We start from the raw sequence: 12430 nt of genomic DNA on the forward strand, positions 1-12430 counted from the left end.
TGAGGAGGATGACTGAGGAGGATGACTGAGGAGGATGACTGAGTGGGAGGAGAAGGATCAGGAAGACCCAGGAGGAGGAGGAGGAGGAGGACCCAGAAGGAGGACCTAGGAGGAGGAGGAGGAGAACTGAGGAGGATGACTCAGGAGGAGGAGGACTCAGGAGGAGGCACGAGGAGGACTGAGAAGGAGGAGGACTGAGGAGGACCCAGGAGGAGGACCCAGGAAAAGGCCCCAGGAGGAGGAGGAGGACTGGGGAGGAGGAGAACTGTTGAGGACTGACGAGGAGGACTGAGGACGAGGAGGAAGAGTAGGAGGAGGACTGAGGAGGAGGAGAACTGTTGAGGACTGATGAGGAGGACTGAGGACGAGGAGGAAGAGTAGGAGGAGGACTGAGGAGGGGAGGAGGAAGAGGACTGGGGAAGATCAGGAAGACCCAGGAGGACCCAGGAGGAGGAGGAGGAGGAGGACCCAGGAGGAGGAGGAGGACTGAGGAGGACTGTGGCGGAGGACTGACGATGACTGAGAAGGAGGAGGACTGAGGAGTACTGAGGAGGATGGCTGAGGAGGATGGCTGGGGAGGATGGCTGAGGAGGATGACAGAGGAGGATGACTGAGAGGGAGGAGGAGGACTCGGGAGGAGGACTCAGAAGGAAGAGGAGGAGGACTCAGGAGGAGGACTCAGGAGGAGGACTTAGGAGAAATGAGAAGGAGGACTGAGGAGAACTGAGGAGGAGGAGGAGGAGGAGGACTGAATAGGAGGAGGAGAAGGAGGGGGACTGGGAGAGGACTGGGGAGGATGACTGAGAGGGAGGAGAAGGATCAGGAAGACCCAGGAGGAGGAGGAGGAGGAGGACCCAGAAGGAGGACCTAGGAGGAGGAGGAGGAGAACTGAGGAGGATGACTGAGGAGGAGGAGGATGGCTGAGGAGGATGACTGAGAGGGAGGAGGAGGAGGAAGAGGAGGAAGAGGACTGAGGAGGAGGAGGAGAAGGACTGAGGAGGAGAAGGAGGACCCACGAGGAGGAGGACCCAGGAGGAGGACCCAGGAGGAGGACCCAGGAAAAGGCCCCAGGAGGAGGAGGAGGACTGGGGAGGAGGAGAACTGTTGAGGACTGATGAGGAGGACTGAGGACGGGGAGGAAGAGTAGGAGGAGGACTGAGGAGGGGAGGAGGAAGAGGACTGGGGAGGATGGCTGAGAAGGATGGCTGAGGAGGATGGCTGAGGAGGATGACTGAGGAGGATGACTGAGGAGGATGACTGAGAGGGAGGAGAAGGATCAGGAAGACCCAGGAGGATGACTGAGAGGGAGGAGAAGGATCAGGAAGACCCAGGAGGAGGAGGAGGAGGAGGACCCAGAAGGAGGACCTAGGAGGAGGAGGAGGAGAACTGAGGAGGATGACTGAGGAGGAGGAGGACTCAGGAGGAGGCACGAGGAGGACTGAGAAGGAGGAGGACTGAAGAGGACCCAGGAGGAGGACCCAGGAAAAGGCCCCAGGAGGAGGAGGAGGACTGGGGAGGAGGAGAACTGTTGAGGACTGATGAGGAGGACTGAGGACGAGGAGGAAGAGTAGGAGGAGGACTGAGGAGGAGAGGAGGAAGAGGACTGGGGAAGATCAGGAAGACCCAGGAGGACCCAGGAGGAGGAGGAGGAGGAGGACCCAGGAGGAGGAGGAGGACTGAGGAGGACTGTGGAGGAGGACTGACGATGACTGAGAAGGAGGAGGACTGAGGAGTACTGAGGAGGATGGCTAAGGAGGATGGCTGGGGAGGATGGCTGAGGAGGATGACTGAGGAGGATGACTGAGAGGGAGGAGGAGGACTCAGGAGGACTCAGGAGGAGGACTCAGAAGGAAGAGGAGGAGGACTCAGGAGGAGGACTCAGGAGGAGGACTTAGGAGAAATGAGAAGGAGGACTGAGGAGAACTGAGGAGGAGGAGGAGGAGGAGGACTGAATAGGAGGAGGAGAAGGAGGGGGACTGGGAGAGGACTGGGGAGGAGGAGGACTGATGAGAAGGATGAGGAGGAGGACCCAGGAGGAGGAGGACTGAGGACCGAGGAGGAAGAGGAGGAGGATGAAGAGGAGGAGGAGGACCCAGGAGGAGGAGGACTGAGGAGGACTGAGGAGGATGGCTGAGGAGGATGACTGAGAGGGAAGAGGAGGAGGAGGACCGAGGAGGACTGAGAAGGAGGAGGAGGAGGACTGAATAGGAGGAGGAGGAGGGGGACTGGGGGAGGACTGAGGAGGAGGATGGAGGACTGAGGAGAAGGATGAGGAGGAGGACTGAGGAGGACTGAGGAGGAGGATGAAGAGGAGGAAGAGGAGGACCCAGGAGGAGGACTCAGGAGGAGGAGGAGGACTGGGGAGGAGGAGGACTGTTGAGGACTGATGAGGAGGACTGAGGACGAGGAGGAGGAGAAGGAGGAGGACTGAGGAGGGGAGGAGGAAGAGGACTGAGGAAGATCAGAAAGACCCAGGGGGAGGAGGAGGAAGAGTAGGAGGAGGAAGCATCTAAATGTTATTTCCATTTTTGTCCGTTTTTGTCCATTTTTGTCCGTTTTTGTCCGCTCTATTTTTTGTCCGTTTTGAAAATATAGGGTACCGAACGGACAAAAAACATGATCCCCTATAACAGCAAAAATTGAACATTTTATTTAGCAATTTAGGTGTCCATTAATGTCCGCCTATTTCCGCCTATGTCCGTCTATGTCCGTCTATGTCCGCCTATGTCCGCCTATGTCCGCCTATGTCCGTCTATGTCCTGTCCTTTTTGGATTCTATGAGACAAGCGGACATAGACGGACGTGACACCCCCCCCCATATTTATGTGGATCATAATTAGCGGGGATCGAAATTATGGGGGAACGAAAATATGGGGATTTTTTCAGAAATTCAGTAATTCAGTACGAAATTTCAGAAATTCAGTACGAAAATATGGGGATTTTTTTCCATTTTGTCCAAAAATCCCCGAATTTCGTACCATATAAATATGTCTCGTAAGGTATAATATATTGCTATTGTGGTCAGGTTAGACGCACATGGTTATTAATGGTTATATACGTCTGAAGTAAGTTTATTAGATTTAGTCTAGTACGTAAGAATATAATAAATTAATCGATTTTCCTCGCCGGATTTATCAGAAATATTGCAGTCCAACAATGGTCAATCTAGAAAATTTGTCCGTCATTAATGCATCGATACATCATTTCTATCTCGACCGATAAAAATTGATTTATCAGCCTGTGATTAGGTGGAAGTGTCGAAACGGTAATTTTACCGATAACAACATTTGGATAAGTCCGTCAAAGTCAAAGGGATTCTACGGTTGATAATGAGACTTCAAACCACTGGACCTTGACAAGGTTATCGACACAGCCACTTCTCTGTAAATCCGAGCTATGGTAGAATTTCATCAACCACAGCTCCGGCGCTAAATTTCGTAACTAAATTTCGCCCTTAGTTCTAGCTTTAAATGTTGATATTTTTAATCGTTACAACTTGGCAATCTCAAAATTTCAAATAGAATGCCTATCACAGAATTTTGAATAGTCAGCTTATTTCTTTGCTTGAATTAAAATTAAATTACCATAAAAATGTCTTTGCACACGTGTTTACAATATTCGTCTAACAAGAATAATGAACGCTTTCTTACCGACAAGACTTCCTTGATGTCCCCATCCTTCATCTCTTCCTTGAGTTTAGAGACACACTTGTCATAAGGTCCACCAGCAAAGTAGTTCTCATGACTCAGATAAGTCCTCAGTATCTTGTACAAAACTGACTTTAAGTGTCCTTTAACTCCTTTGCGGTATCTTATTACCAGATCTGTGATGCCCTGAATAAAGTGTTAGTTAAAGAAATTAAATTTAAATGACCGCTTTGAATCGAATTTCATTCATTTTGTCACCAGGACCACGTTGCAACCGGGACGTCGCCAAGCAATTCATGTTAAGTTGTGACCTCAACCATCGCAAAGATTTGAAATAACCGTTGATGAGACAGCTTGGCTTTTATTTGCTCCGCACTCCATTTGGTGTCATTGGTTCTACTTATTAGGATATGTTTTTCGTTTTGACTGATATGTCACTGTACTAAATTAACGCTAAGATTAGAAACCCAAAAATAATTCGATGCTATGGATCGAAAATCCCTTGTTCAATTAACGAAAAACCATATATAATAAGTGAGGCGACGTCACGTGATCCCAACCACCGCAAAACCTCAAAATAGGGGTGGGCACGAAAATGCAAATTTTCCAAATTTTTAAACGGCCCTGTTTTTTGGGTAAAGGGACCTCCAAAATGAAAAAATAACTTGGTTTAGGGTCAAAAAAGCCCAAAATAAATATTTCCCGCCCCGTTTTCGGTTAGCGGGAGGGTCATTTTTGACGTTTTTGACTAAAATTGGCTTTATTTAATTTATTTTCACCTTTTACACCTCATTGTTACCCATGATTGTGAATCATTATTGACAAACCAGGTAGGGTGAATGATTTCAGCCATCTAAAAATTTTCTGAAGACCCCCAGGGTGCCCGTATCCATAGAAACGGGTCGTTTTGAAAACATTTAAGCGAAATCAGCCAAAATGTTTGTTTTTACCCCTTTTTGCCATTCAAAGACTTTTAACATGGCCAAAAGTATCCAGAAAGACCATTATTGTATATTGTAACTTGTATGCCAACTATAAAAGGTATAAAAACATGATGTTAGGTGTTTTAGTGGTATTTTTGGGCCTTAGCAACGCCTAGCAACGGGGCGTTTTAGGCATTTTAGAGGTTAATACATGTCATTTTAATATCTTACACTCTATTGTTACTAATGAATGTTGATTATTATTAACATACCAGGTAGGGTTGATGATTTCAAGCTTCCAGAGCTCATCTGGAGGCATATTGGGTGCCCGTAACCATGGAAACTCGTCTTTTTTACGAAAAATTGAGATTTCGGTGAAAATTAGGGTTTTTATAACTTTATCCATAAATATTATACTAGTTATCCTTTATAAACCCTATGACAGTTGTGTATTGGGAGATAAAATGGTAACTAATGTCTAACACTTCAGGGAGATAAGTTTTCCCACTATTTAGGCCCCTAGCAACCCATAGCAACGACGATTTACATGCAAAATAAGGCATAAAATACCACTATTTGACCCAAAACTGCTGAAAATTGACCTGGGTCATGGTAACAACGGTTTAAAACAGTAAAGTGATTACAATTAAACTATTGATGTTAGGGTTCCTCACTATGTAGGCCCCTAGCAACCCATAGCAACACCTAGTTACGTGAGTCTTGGTCGTACCTTCAATACCGATTGTCTGTAAGGTGTGAGTGCCTTTCCTAACTTGCCAAATCCTGGCAAATCCAGTAACGTGTAGATCCTTTAACAAAACTCATGAAAGTTATGGTTGCAGAATCCCCATTCACACTGAGGACCTCCCCTGGGTAAGATGTATCCTCAAACAGCCCTATTACACAGTTGTTCTTCTTAGGAGGCGAACTCTCATCAGTTTCACCACACTAAACTTGATCTGGATAACTATGACCAATAGAATGGGGCTGTAAAGTGTAAGGGTTCTAACTGCTCTTCAACAACTCTGGGGCTTGACTTGGTAACTGGGAGATCCTCTACATTTACTGGGGCAATACTTTTACCCTGATAGCCAATGATAGCAGCCTCCAGATCGTCTACTTCATATCCTTCCTGGCCTATATCATGACCTATTAACTTACCCAAAGGATTTGACATCGCTTGATTTTCGTTCGTGCCCTCCCTTTCCTCCAGTCATACTGGCTGTATCAATTCGATCAGAAGACCATCCTTACGAGGTCGATGTTTGTAAGTTACATTTTAAGACATTCAAATTTGAAGGGGAACAGAAGCAGTCACTCAAGAGTGTGTTCCAGCAGGAAGCTGACTTGCTGTGTGAAGAAACCAAGGTGGTGGAAGTTATTACAAAATGTAAAGCTTCACACGTTCTACAAGATCTTGTTTAAACAATTGGCTAGCTAAACCGGTATCAGAAAAGCCCCAGAGTTGTTGAAGAGCAGTGAGAACCCTTACAGCCCCATTCTATTGGTCATGGTAATCCAGATCAAGTTCAGTTTGGTAATACTGAGTTTGCCATGTAAGAAGAACAACTGTGTAATAGGGCTGTTTGAGGATACATCTTACCCAGGGGAGGTCCTCAGTGTGAATGGGGATTCTGCAACCATAACTTTCATGAGTTATGTTAAAGGATCTACACGTTACTGGATTTGCCAGGATTTGGCCAGCTAGGAAAGGCACCCAGACCTTACAGAGACAATCAGTATTGAAGGTACGACCAAGACTGGAGGTCTCACAAATGAATACGGTCCATTTTGTCATTATATTTGATTTTGTTAACCATGACGATGTTCAAAAATGGTCAAAAGTTAAGACTTTTAATTTCAAATTTCGATTGAAAGCAATTAAAGTCAAGTTCTAAAATAGTTTATTTGATATTGTAACATAAAATTTAACAATTGTTGAAAATTTGACATTCTAGTTTTTACTCGTGTCACGTAACTAGGTGCTGCTATTGGTTGCTATGGGCCTATGCCCTACATAGTGAGGAACCCTAACATCAATAGTTCAATTGCAACCATAACTTTCATGAGTTCTGTTAAAGGATCTACACGTTACTGGATTTGCCAGGATTTGGCAAGTTAGGAAAGGCACTCACACCTTACAGACAATCGGTATTGAAGGTACGACCAAGACTCACGTAACTAGGTGTTGCTATGGGTTGCTAGGGGCCTACATAGTGAGGAACCCTAACATCAATAGTTTAATTGCAACCATAACTTTCATGAGTTCTGTTAAAGGATCTACACGTTACTGGATTTGCCAGGATTTGGCAAGTTAGGAAAGGCACTCACACCTTACAGACAATCGGTATTGAAGGTACGACCAAGACTCACGTAACTAGGTGTTGCTATGGGTTGCTAGGGGCCTACATAGTGAGGAACCCTAACATCAATAGTTTAATTGTAATCACTTTACTGTTTTAAACCGTTGTTACCATGACCCAGGTCAATTTTCAGCAGTTTTGGGTCAAATAGTGGTATTTTATGCCTTATTTTGCATGTAAATCGTCGTTGCTATGGGTTGCTAGGGGCCTAAATAGTGGGAAAACTTATCTCCCTGAAGTGTTAGACATTAGTTACCATTTTATCTCCCAATACACAACTGTCATAGGGTTTATAAAGGATAACTAGTATAATATTTATGGATACCTAAAGTTATAAAAACCCTAATTTTCACCGAAATCTCAATTTTTCGTAAAAAAGACGAGTTTCCATGGTTACGGGCACCCAATATGCCTCCAGATGAGCTCTGGAAGCTTGAAATCATCAACCCTACCTGGTATGTTAATAATAATCAACATTCATTAGTAACAATAGAGTGTAAGATATTAAAATGACATGTATTAACCTCTAAAATGCCTAAAACGCCCCGTTGCTAGGCGTTGCTAAGGCCCAAAAATACCACTAAAACACCTAACATCATGTTTTTATACCTTTTATAGTTGACATACAAGTTACAATGTACAATTATGGTCTTTCTGGATACTTTTGGCCATGTTAAAAGTCTTAGAATGGCAAAAAGGGGTAAAAACAAACATTTTGGCTGATTTCGCTTAATTTTTTTTCAAAACGACCCGTTTCTATGGATACGGGCACCCTGGGGGTCTTCAGAAAATTTTTAGATGGCTGAAATCATTCACCCTACCTGGTTTGTCAATAATGATTCACAATCATGGGTAACAATGAGGTGTAAAAGGTGAAAATGAATTAAATAAAGCCAATTTTAGTCAAAAAAGTCAAAAATGACCCTCCCGCTAACCGAAAACGGGGCGGGAAATATTTATTTTGGGCTTTTTTGACCCCAAACCAAGTTATTTTTTCATTTTGGAGGTCCCTTTACCCAAAAAACAGGGCCGTTTAAAAATTCATGACATCACCCAAAAATATTGCTATCCGTGCCCACCCCTACTCAAAACTACTTTTGAATATTTAAATTTTAAACATTACTCCTCCAACCTGAGTCTGCATATAGAAAGCATCTCTGTCCTGCTTGTTCTCAATGCTTGCCGCGTGATTATCCAGGACACTAGCAATAGCCTGGCCTGGGAACTGAGCCACTATAGAGTTGAGATGGTTGCTGTAGTGTGATAACAGACTGTGTATCTCGTATTCCACCTGATTAAGGGATAGTTTCAGTAATATGGGTCTTCGTTATAAGTCAAGTACTATTTCTAATTTTATTTGTAATGAATTTGTATTTTGTAGATATTTCTAAATATACGCACCTTAAGGAATAATCGCATATTATGTAAGTCAGCCTAAGGTTGGGGGGGGGGGGGGGGGGGGGGTATTGTAGTATATAATGTATCTAGTAGTGTATAGTGTATAGTGTATAGTAGTGTATAGTAGTGTATAGTGTATAGTGTATAGTGATATTGTAGTGTATACCTGCACTGGAATACGCCCGGAGAGAGCAGACAGAAGCTCCTCGCATTCGTAAAGAGGTAGTGATGGATCCTTCAGAGTAGAGTAGAGCAACTTTACACTGTCCTGCAATATCTTCGAGAAGTGCTGAAAATATATCTGTAGGATTTTGAGTTTACTAATTATTGTACCCTTCCCTCACAAGTACATACCTTATAAAACTTAATTAACCTTCAACTTAATTTGCCTTTCTCACGTTCAAGCAGGGCCTGACATCTCATTCTAATTATCTCTCGACCGTGGCCTGTACGGGGGGGGTTTCAAAGGAGGTTGACTCGGGAATGAACCAAGTTTTGATAGACTTCAATCTAGAAATTGTCAGGTAGTCACGGTTGGAGTAAACCAAGTTTCGGTTTCAATCTAGAAATTGTTTGACAGTGCGTGATGTCTACATAGCTAGAGGTACCGTACTCATACCCAGGACCCCAGGTACTGTTATTGTCAACAAAAGGGGATGTCACGTGAGAATTCAGTAGTAACATCAAGAGGCTTCTGATTAATGGCAAGAGTAACCCCGCTACCAGCTGGGCTTGGAATAGTCATCTTGTTCAAGGTGCTCAACAGTGCTGGTCGGTCCTCTCGAACTATTAAAAGTGTGAATCATGGCTTGTGAGTTGTAAAGTTGAGTGTGTGAGTGATGATTGAGATGTATGTTGTCAGTTGTGTGAGTTAACTTTACATGTCAATGCCATTAAACCATTTAAAACTGTTTTTTTGTTTGTTCTCAAGTCCCAATTAGTGCGTTCAGTGTACTGTGAACTACTAATTTCATGGTTTACTTCCTAAATCCTGTAGCCAGGTTACTTATCTAGTATTGCCACGTTAGATCATAACAATCAGCTGCAGTCATCACCACCTACCAACACTTACCACCACCTGGACGATGTATTGTTAGATCGGGTGACGTCATGGTACCTCTGGTGACGTCATCAAATTTGGTCCCTGCCGATTCATTTTAAATTAATTTTGTAGAGAAAGCAGGTCTCCGAGCAGATGGTATTGTCCAAGAATCATCAATATTGGTGTTGCAATTTAGAAACCGGATGTCTACAGAAATTTGATTTTTTAATTATACGATCAAAACTAGCTTATATTTGAATGTTGAAGTTTCGATTTTGTCTGCAGGAATATGATTTTTTAATCATACGATCAAAGGTAGCTTATATTTGAATGTTGAAATTTGAATTTTTCTCATGCAGAAACATGATTTTCAAAATCGGAGAATCAAATCAAGCTTATATTTGAATACTAAAGTTTGAATTTGTGACATTTTCCGCTGCAATGGGTATTCTCCAGAAAGTCCTTATTCAAAGTGCAATTTAGGGATTGGTTGTTTGAGAGACAGATAAAATAGGTGGCCTACAAGTACAACACATTGCTCGCATTGCTTTGTATTGCGACATGTGCCACCACAGTTTGGTACTCTGTTATTTATACTGGAGTGTATCTACCACTTACTACTCTAGTATAGTCAGAGTACTGGAGACACCAAGCTCTTTGCTCTGCTACACTCTATGACACGTGTTGATGCTTTCATCCTAACCAGTTCTTTTCACAATACCTTGGGAAGGTGGGGGGGGGGGGGGGGGGAAGTGTTTTTGTTTGTCCTTTGCCGAGACAGCTTTATTTCTTGTCTTTCGCCGGTATTGTTAATTTTGTAATCCACACGAGCAAACCTAAATGTTTAACAGCCTAACAACTTCTCCTCGTTTTCAGGTCAATGGTTAATTAGCAATTAGCTTATTAGATAATTAGGTCAACTATTCGAAATTGAGGTTATGGTTATTGTTGGGGTTGACTCAAGAAAATTTGTCTTCTAGGCTTATTATTCATAATTGCCCTTTCCAAAACCATTCCCTAAATCAATTTCGAAGATTCGACCTGAATCCAATTAGCTAATTGACGATTAACCAGCGACTTGAACAACCGACCAACACACCAATCTAGAACCGGTCAACAACCGGCCAACAACCGGTCAACAACCGGTCAACAACCGATATAGAGCCGGTTAATGACCTATGTACGTCTGTTCTACACCAGAGCGAGCAGTACATCCCTACTATCATGTAACTTAATTCCCTCAAGATAGGATGAGATGAACGGATCAGTCCATTCGAACATTACGAACCCAAACCCGAGTCCAGAGCATTGCAACCTGGTCTGGCTGGATAAAACTCTGGCCTGTTTTATGCTAACTGTTAGTGTGTTTGGCGGCATCGGCAATTTATTCTCCTTCAGGTATGGTATTAGGGATCTTAAAAGCTTACCTTCAGATTTTTCTTAGTGCTAATATTAATAACAATAACATTTTAGCTATCAAATATCCAGTCGTCAAAATTATCAATGTTATATTCGACGAGATTTGAGGATAAGAACCGATAACTTTGCCAGGTCTATATTTGGGCCGTGGTTCCAACTTCACATCTTCTTTTCAGGTACTTTCTCCGGCGACGTAAAAGTGCAGCAACAACAGTGTACCGTGTAATAACAATAACAGACGCCATCTCCTGCCTCAACGCCTACCCAGTCATCAGTACCCTGCTAAACAACAGGAACCCCGGTCCCTTCTCCCACTACTACTTCTGCCAATTCTGGGGTATCACATGGGAGCCGCTCCCTTACTTTTCTGTTTTCCTGGTTCTCCTTATCAGTGTGCTGAGGACAGTAGGACTGGTCAAGCCTCTTGTTAGGATATCCAAAAAGAAAGTAGCTATTGCCATGGTTGTGTACGCTTTGTTTCTAATGGTCAGGTTTCTGACTGGAACTGTGTTATTTGGGGCGTACGAGTACGACTACACCAGCTCCTACAGCTACATTCACATTCACAATGAGACCTATCAGTGGCTGGACCTGTATCTAGCTATGGTTCTCCTCATGTTACCAATCCTACCAATAATAATATCAGCTGCTATTACATCTTACTTTGTGCTCAGAAGTGGCCTCAAACTCCACGCCAAGACTCGATCTCCCCAGAAAAGCAGCACCCGGTCAAAGCGCCACGCAACCGTCACAGTGCTGATCTTCACTTTAGTTTACATCGCTTGTAACATTCCAGTTACCATAACAATAGTGTGGTTCAGCACTCTGGTATTCACCGACTTCACTAAAGACATCTTCAGATCCCTTAACATTGCCCTCTTTACCAAGTACTATATCTGGCCGACTACCTTTGTTATCCTGGTTCAACTTAACGCTGGGATAAACCCCATAATTTATTTTCTGAGGATGTTAGAGTTCAGGAGTGCAGTGGGGAACGGAGGAGCAACCACCGGTGGGAGGGTGGGACTCAGGAATGTGGTGGTGAAGTTTAGTGACAGTGTCAGGAGGTTATCTAGTGTCAGCATGAGGAATGATATGAGTGTGGATGATAACAATGATATCATTTTCGTGAACAATCAGTTCAAACTCACTGAGCTACCCGAGGGACGGGAGGTTTTGTAACTCGGTGCGAGATTTATTTTGGTTTTTAATTAGGTAACATAAACTATCTGTCTTGTTACGGGACTCTGTTTAAAGAAAACAACTTTGTACGAGTCTGTAATCTTTGTGGAATGTGGAAACACCATTCACTGAGTTTCAGCCCCATACAACAGCTGGTGATAAACAGACTGGTAACGTCAGCTCAGTCTACTAAAACTAACGAGTGCTCCACTTCAAATTCGTGGTATAGATCGTATTACCCTGATGAGCTTACAGCTAAATTTATTGTCCTTGAATGCGTCTCAATGTCTCATTAACAGTAGTAGAGCGAGCATTCAGCGTGGTTTAGAAACATCTTAGCAAAGCTGCCGTGACAACGTCGTAAAATATCTTAATTTTTGTCACGTGACATGGTCTGAGAGATGAAAGTTGACAATTTAAAAATGGGTATTTGTTCTGATCACATGGTAATGGAGC

General features: G+C 43.5%; 1 protein-coding gene across 1 annotated transcript in view; it reads right to left on the reverse strand.

Moving 5' to 3' along the window:
- The window catches only part of LOC134815752 (acetyl-CoA carboxylase-like), a 59906-nt gene that overhangs the window by 35479 nt on the left and 11997 nt on the right, over nucleotides 1–12430 (reverse strand). Inside the window, 3 exon segments of the mRNA XM_063824330.1 lie at nucleotides 3651–3833; nucleotides 8066–8224; nucleotides 8498–8620. Of these exon segments, the coding sequence (XP_063680400.1) occupies nucleotides 3651–3833; nucleotides 8066–8224; nucleotides 8498–8620 (465 nt within the window).

This window comes from Bolinopsis microptera, chromosome 5 (genome assembly GCF_026151205.1).
Source record: "Bolinopsis microptera isolate Bmic1 chromosome 5, MBARI_Bmic_1.0, whole genome shotgun sequence".
Lineage (NCBI taxonomy): Eukaryota > Metazoa > Ctenophora > Tentaculata > Lobata > Bolinopsidae > Bolinopsis > Bolinopsis microptera.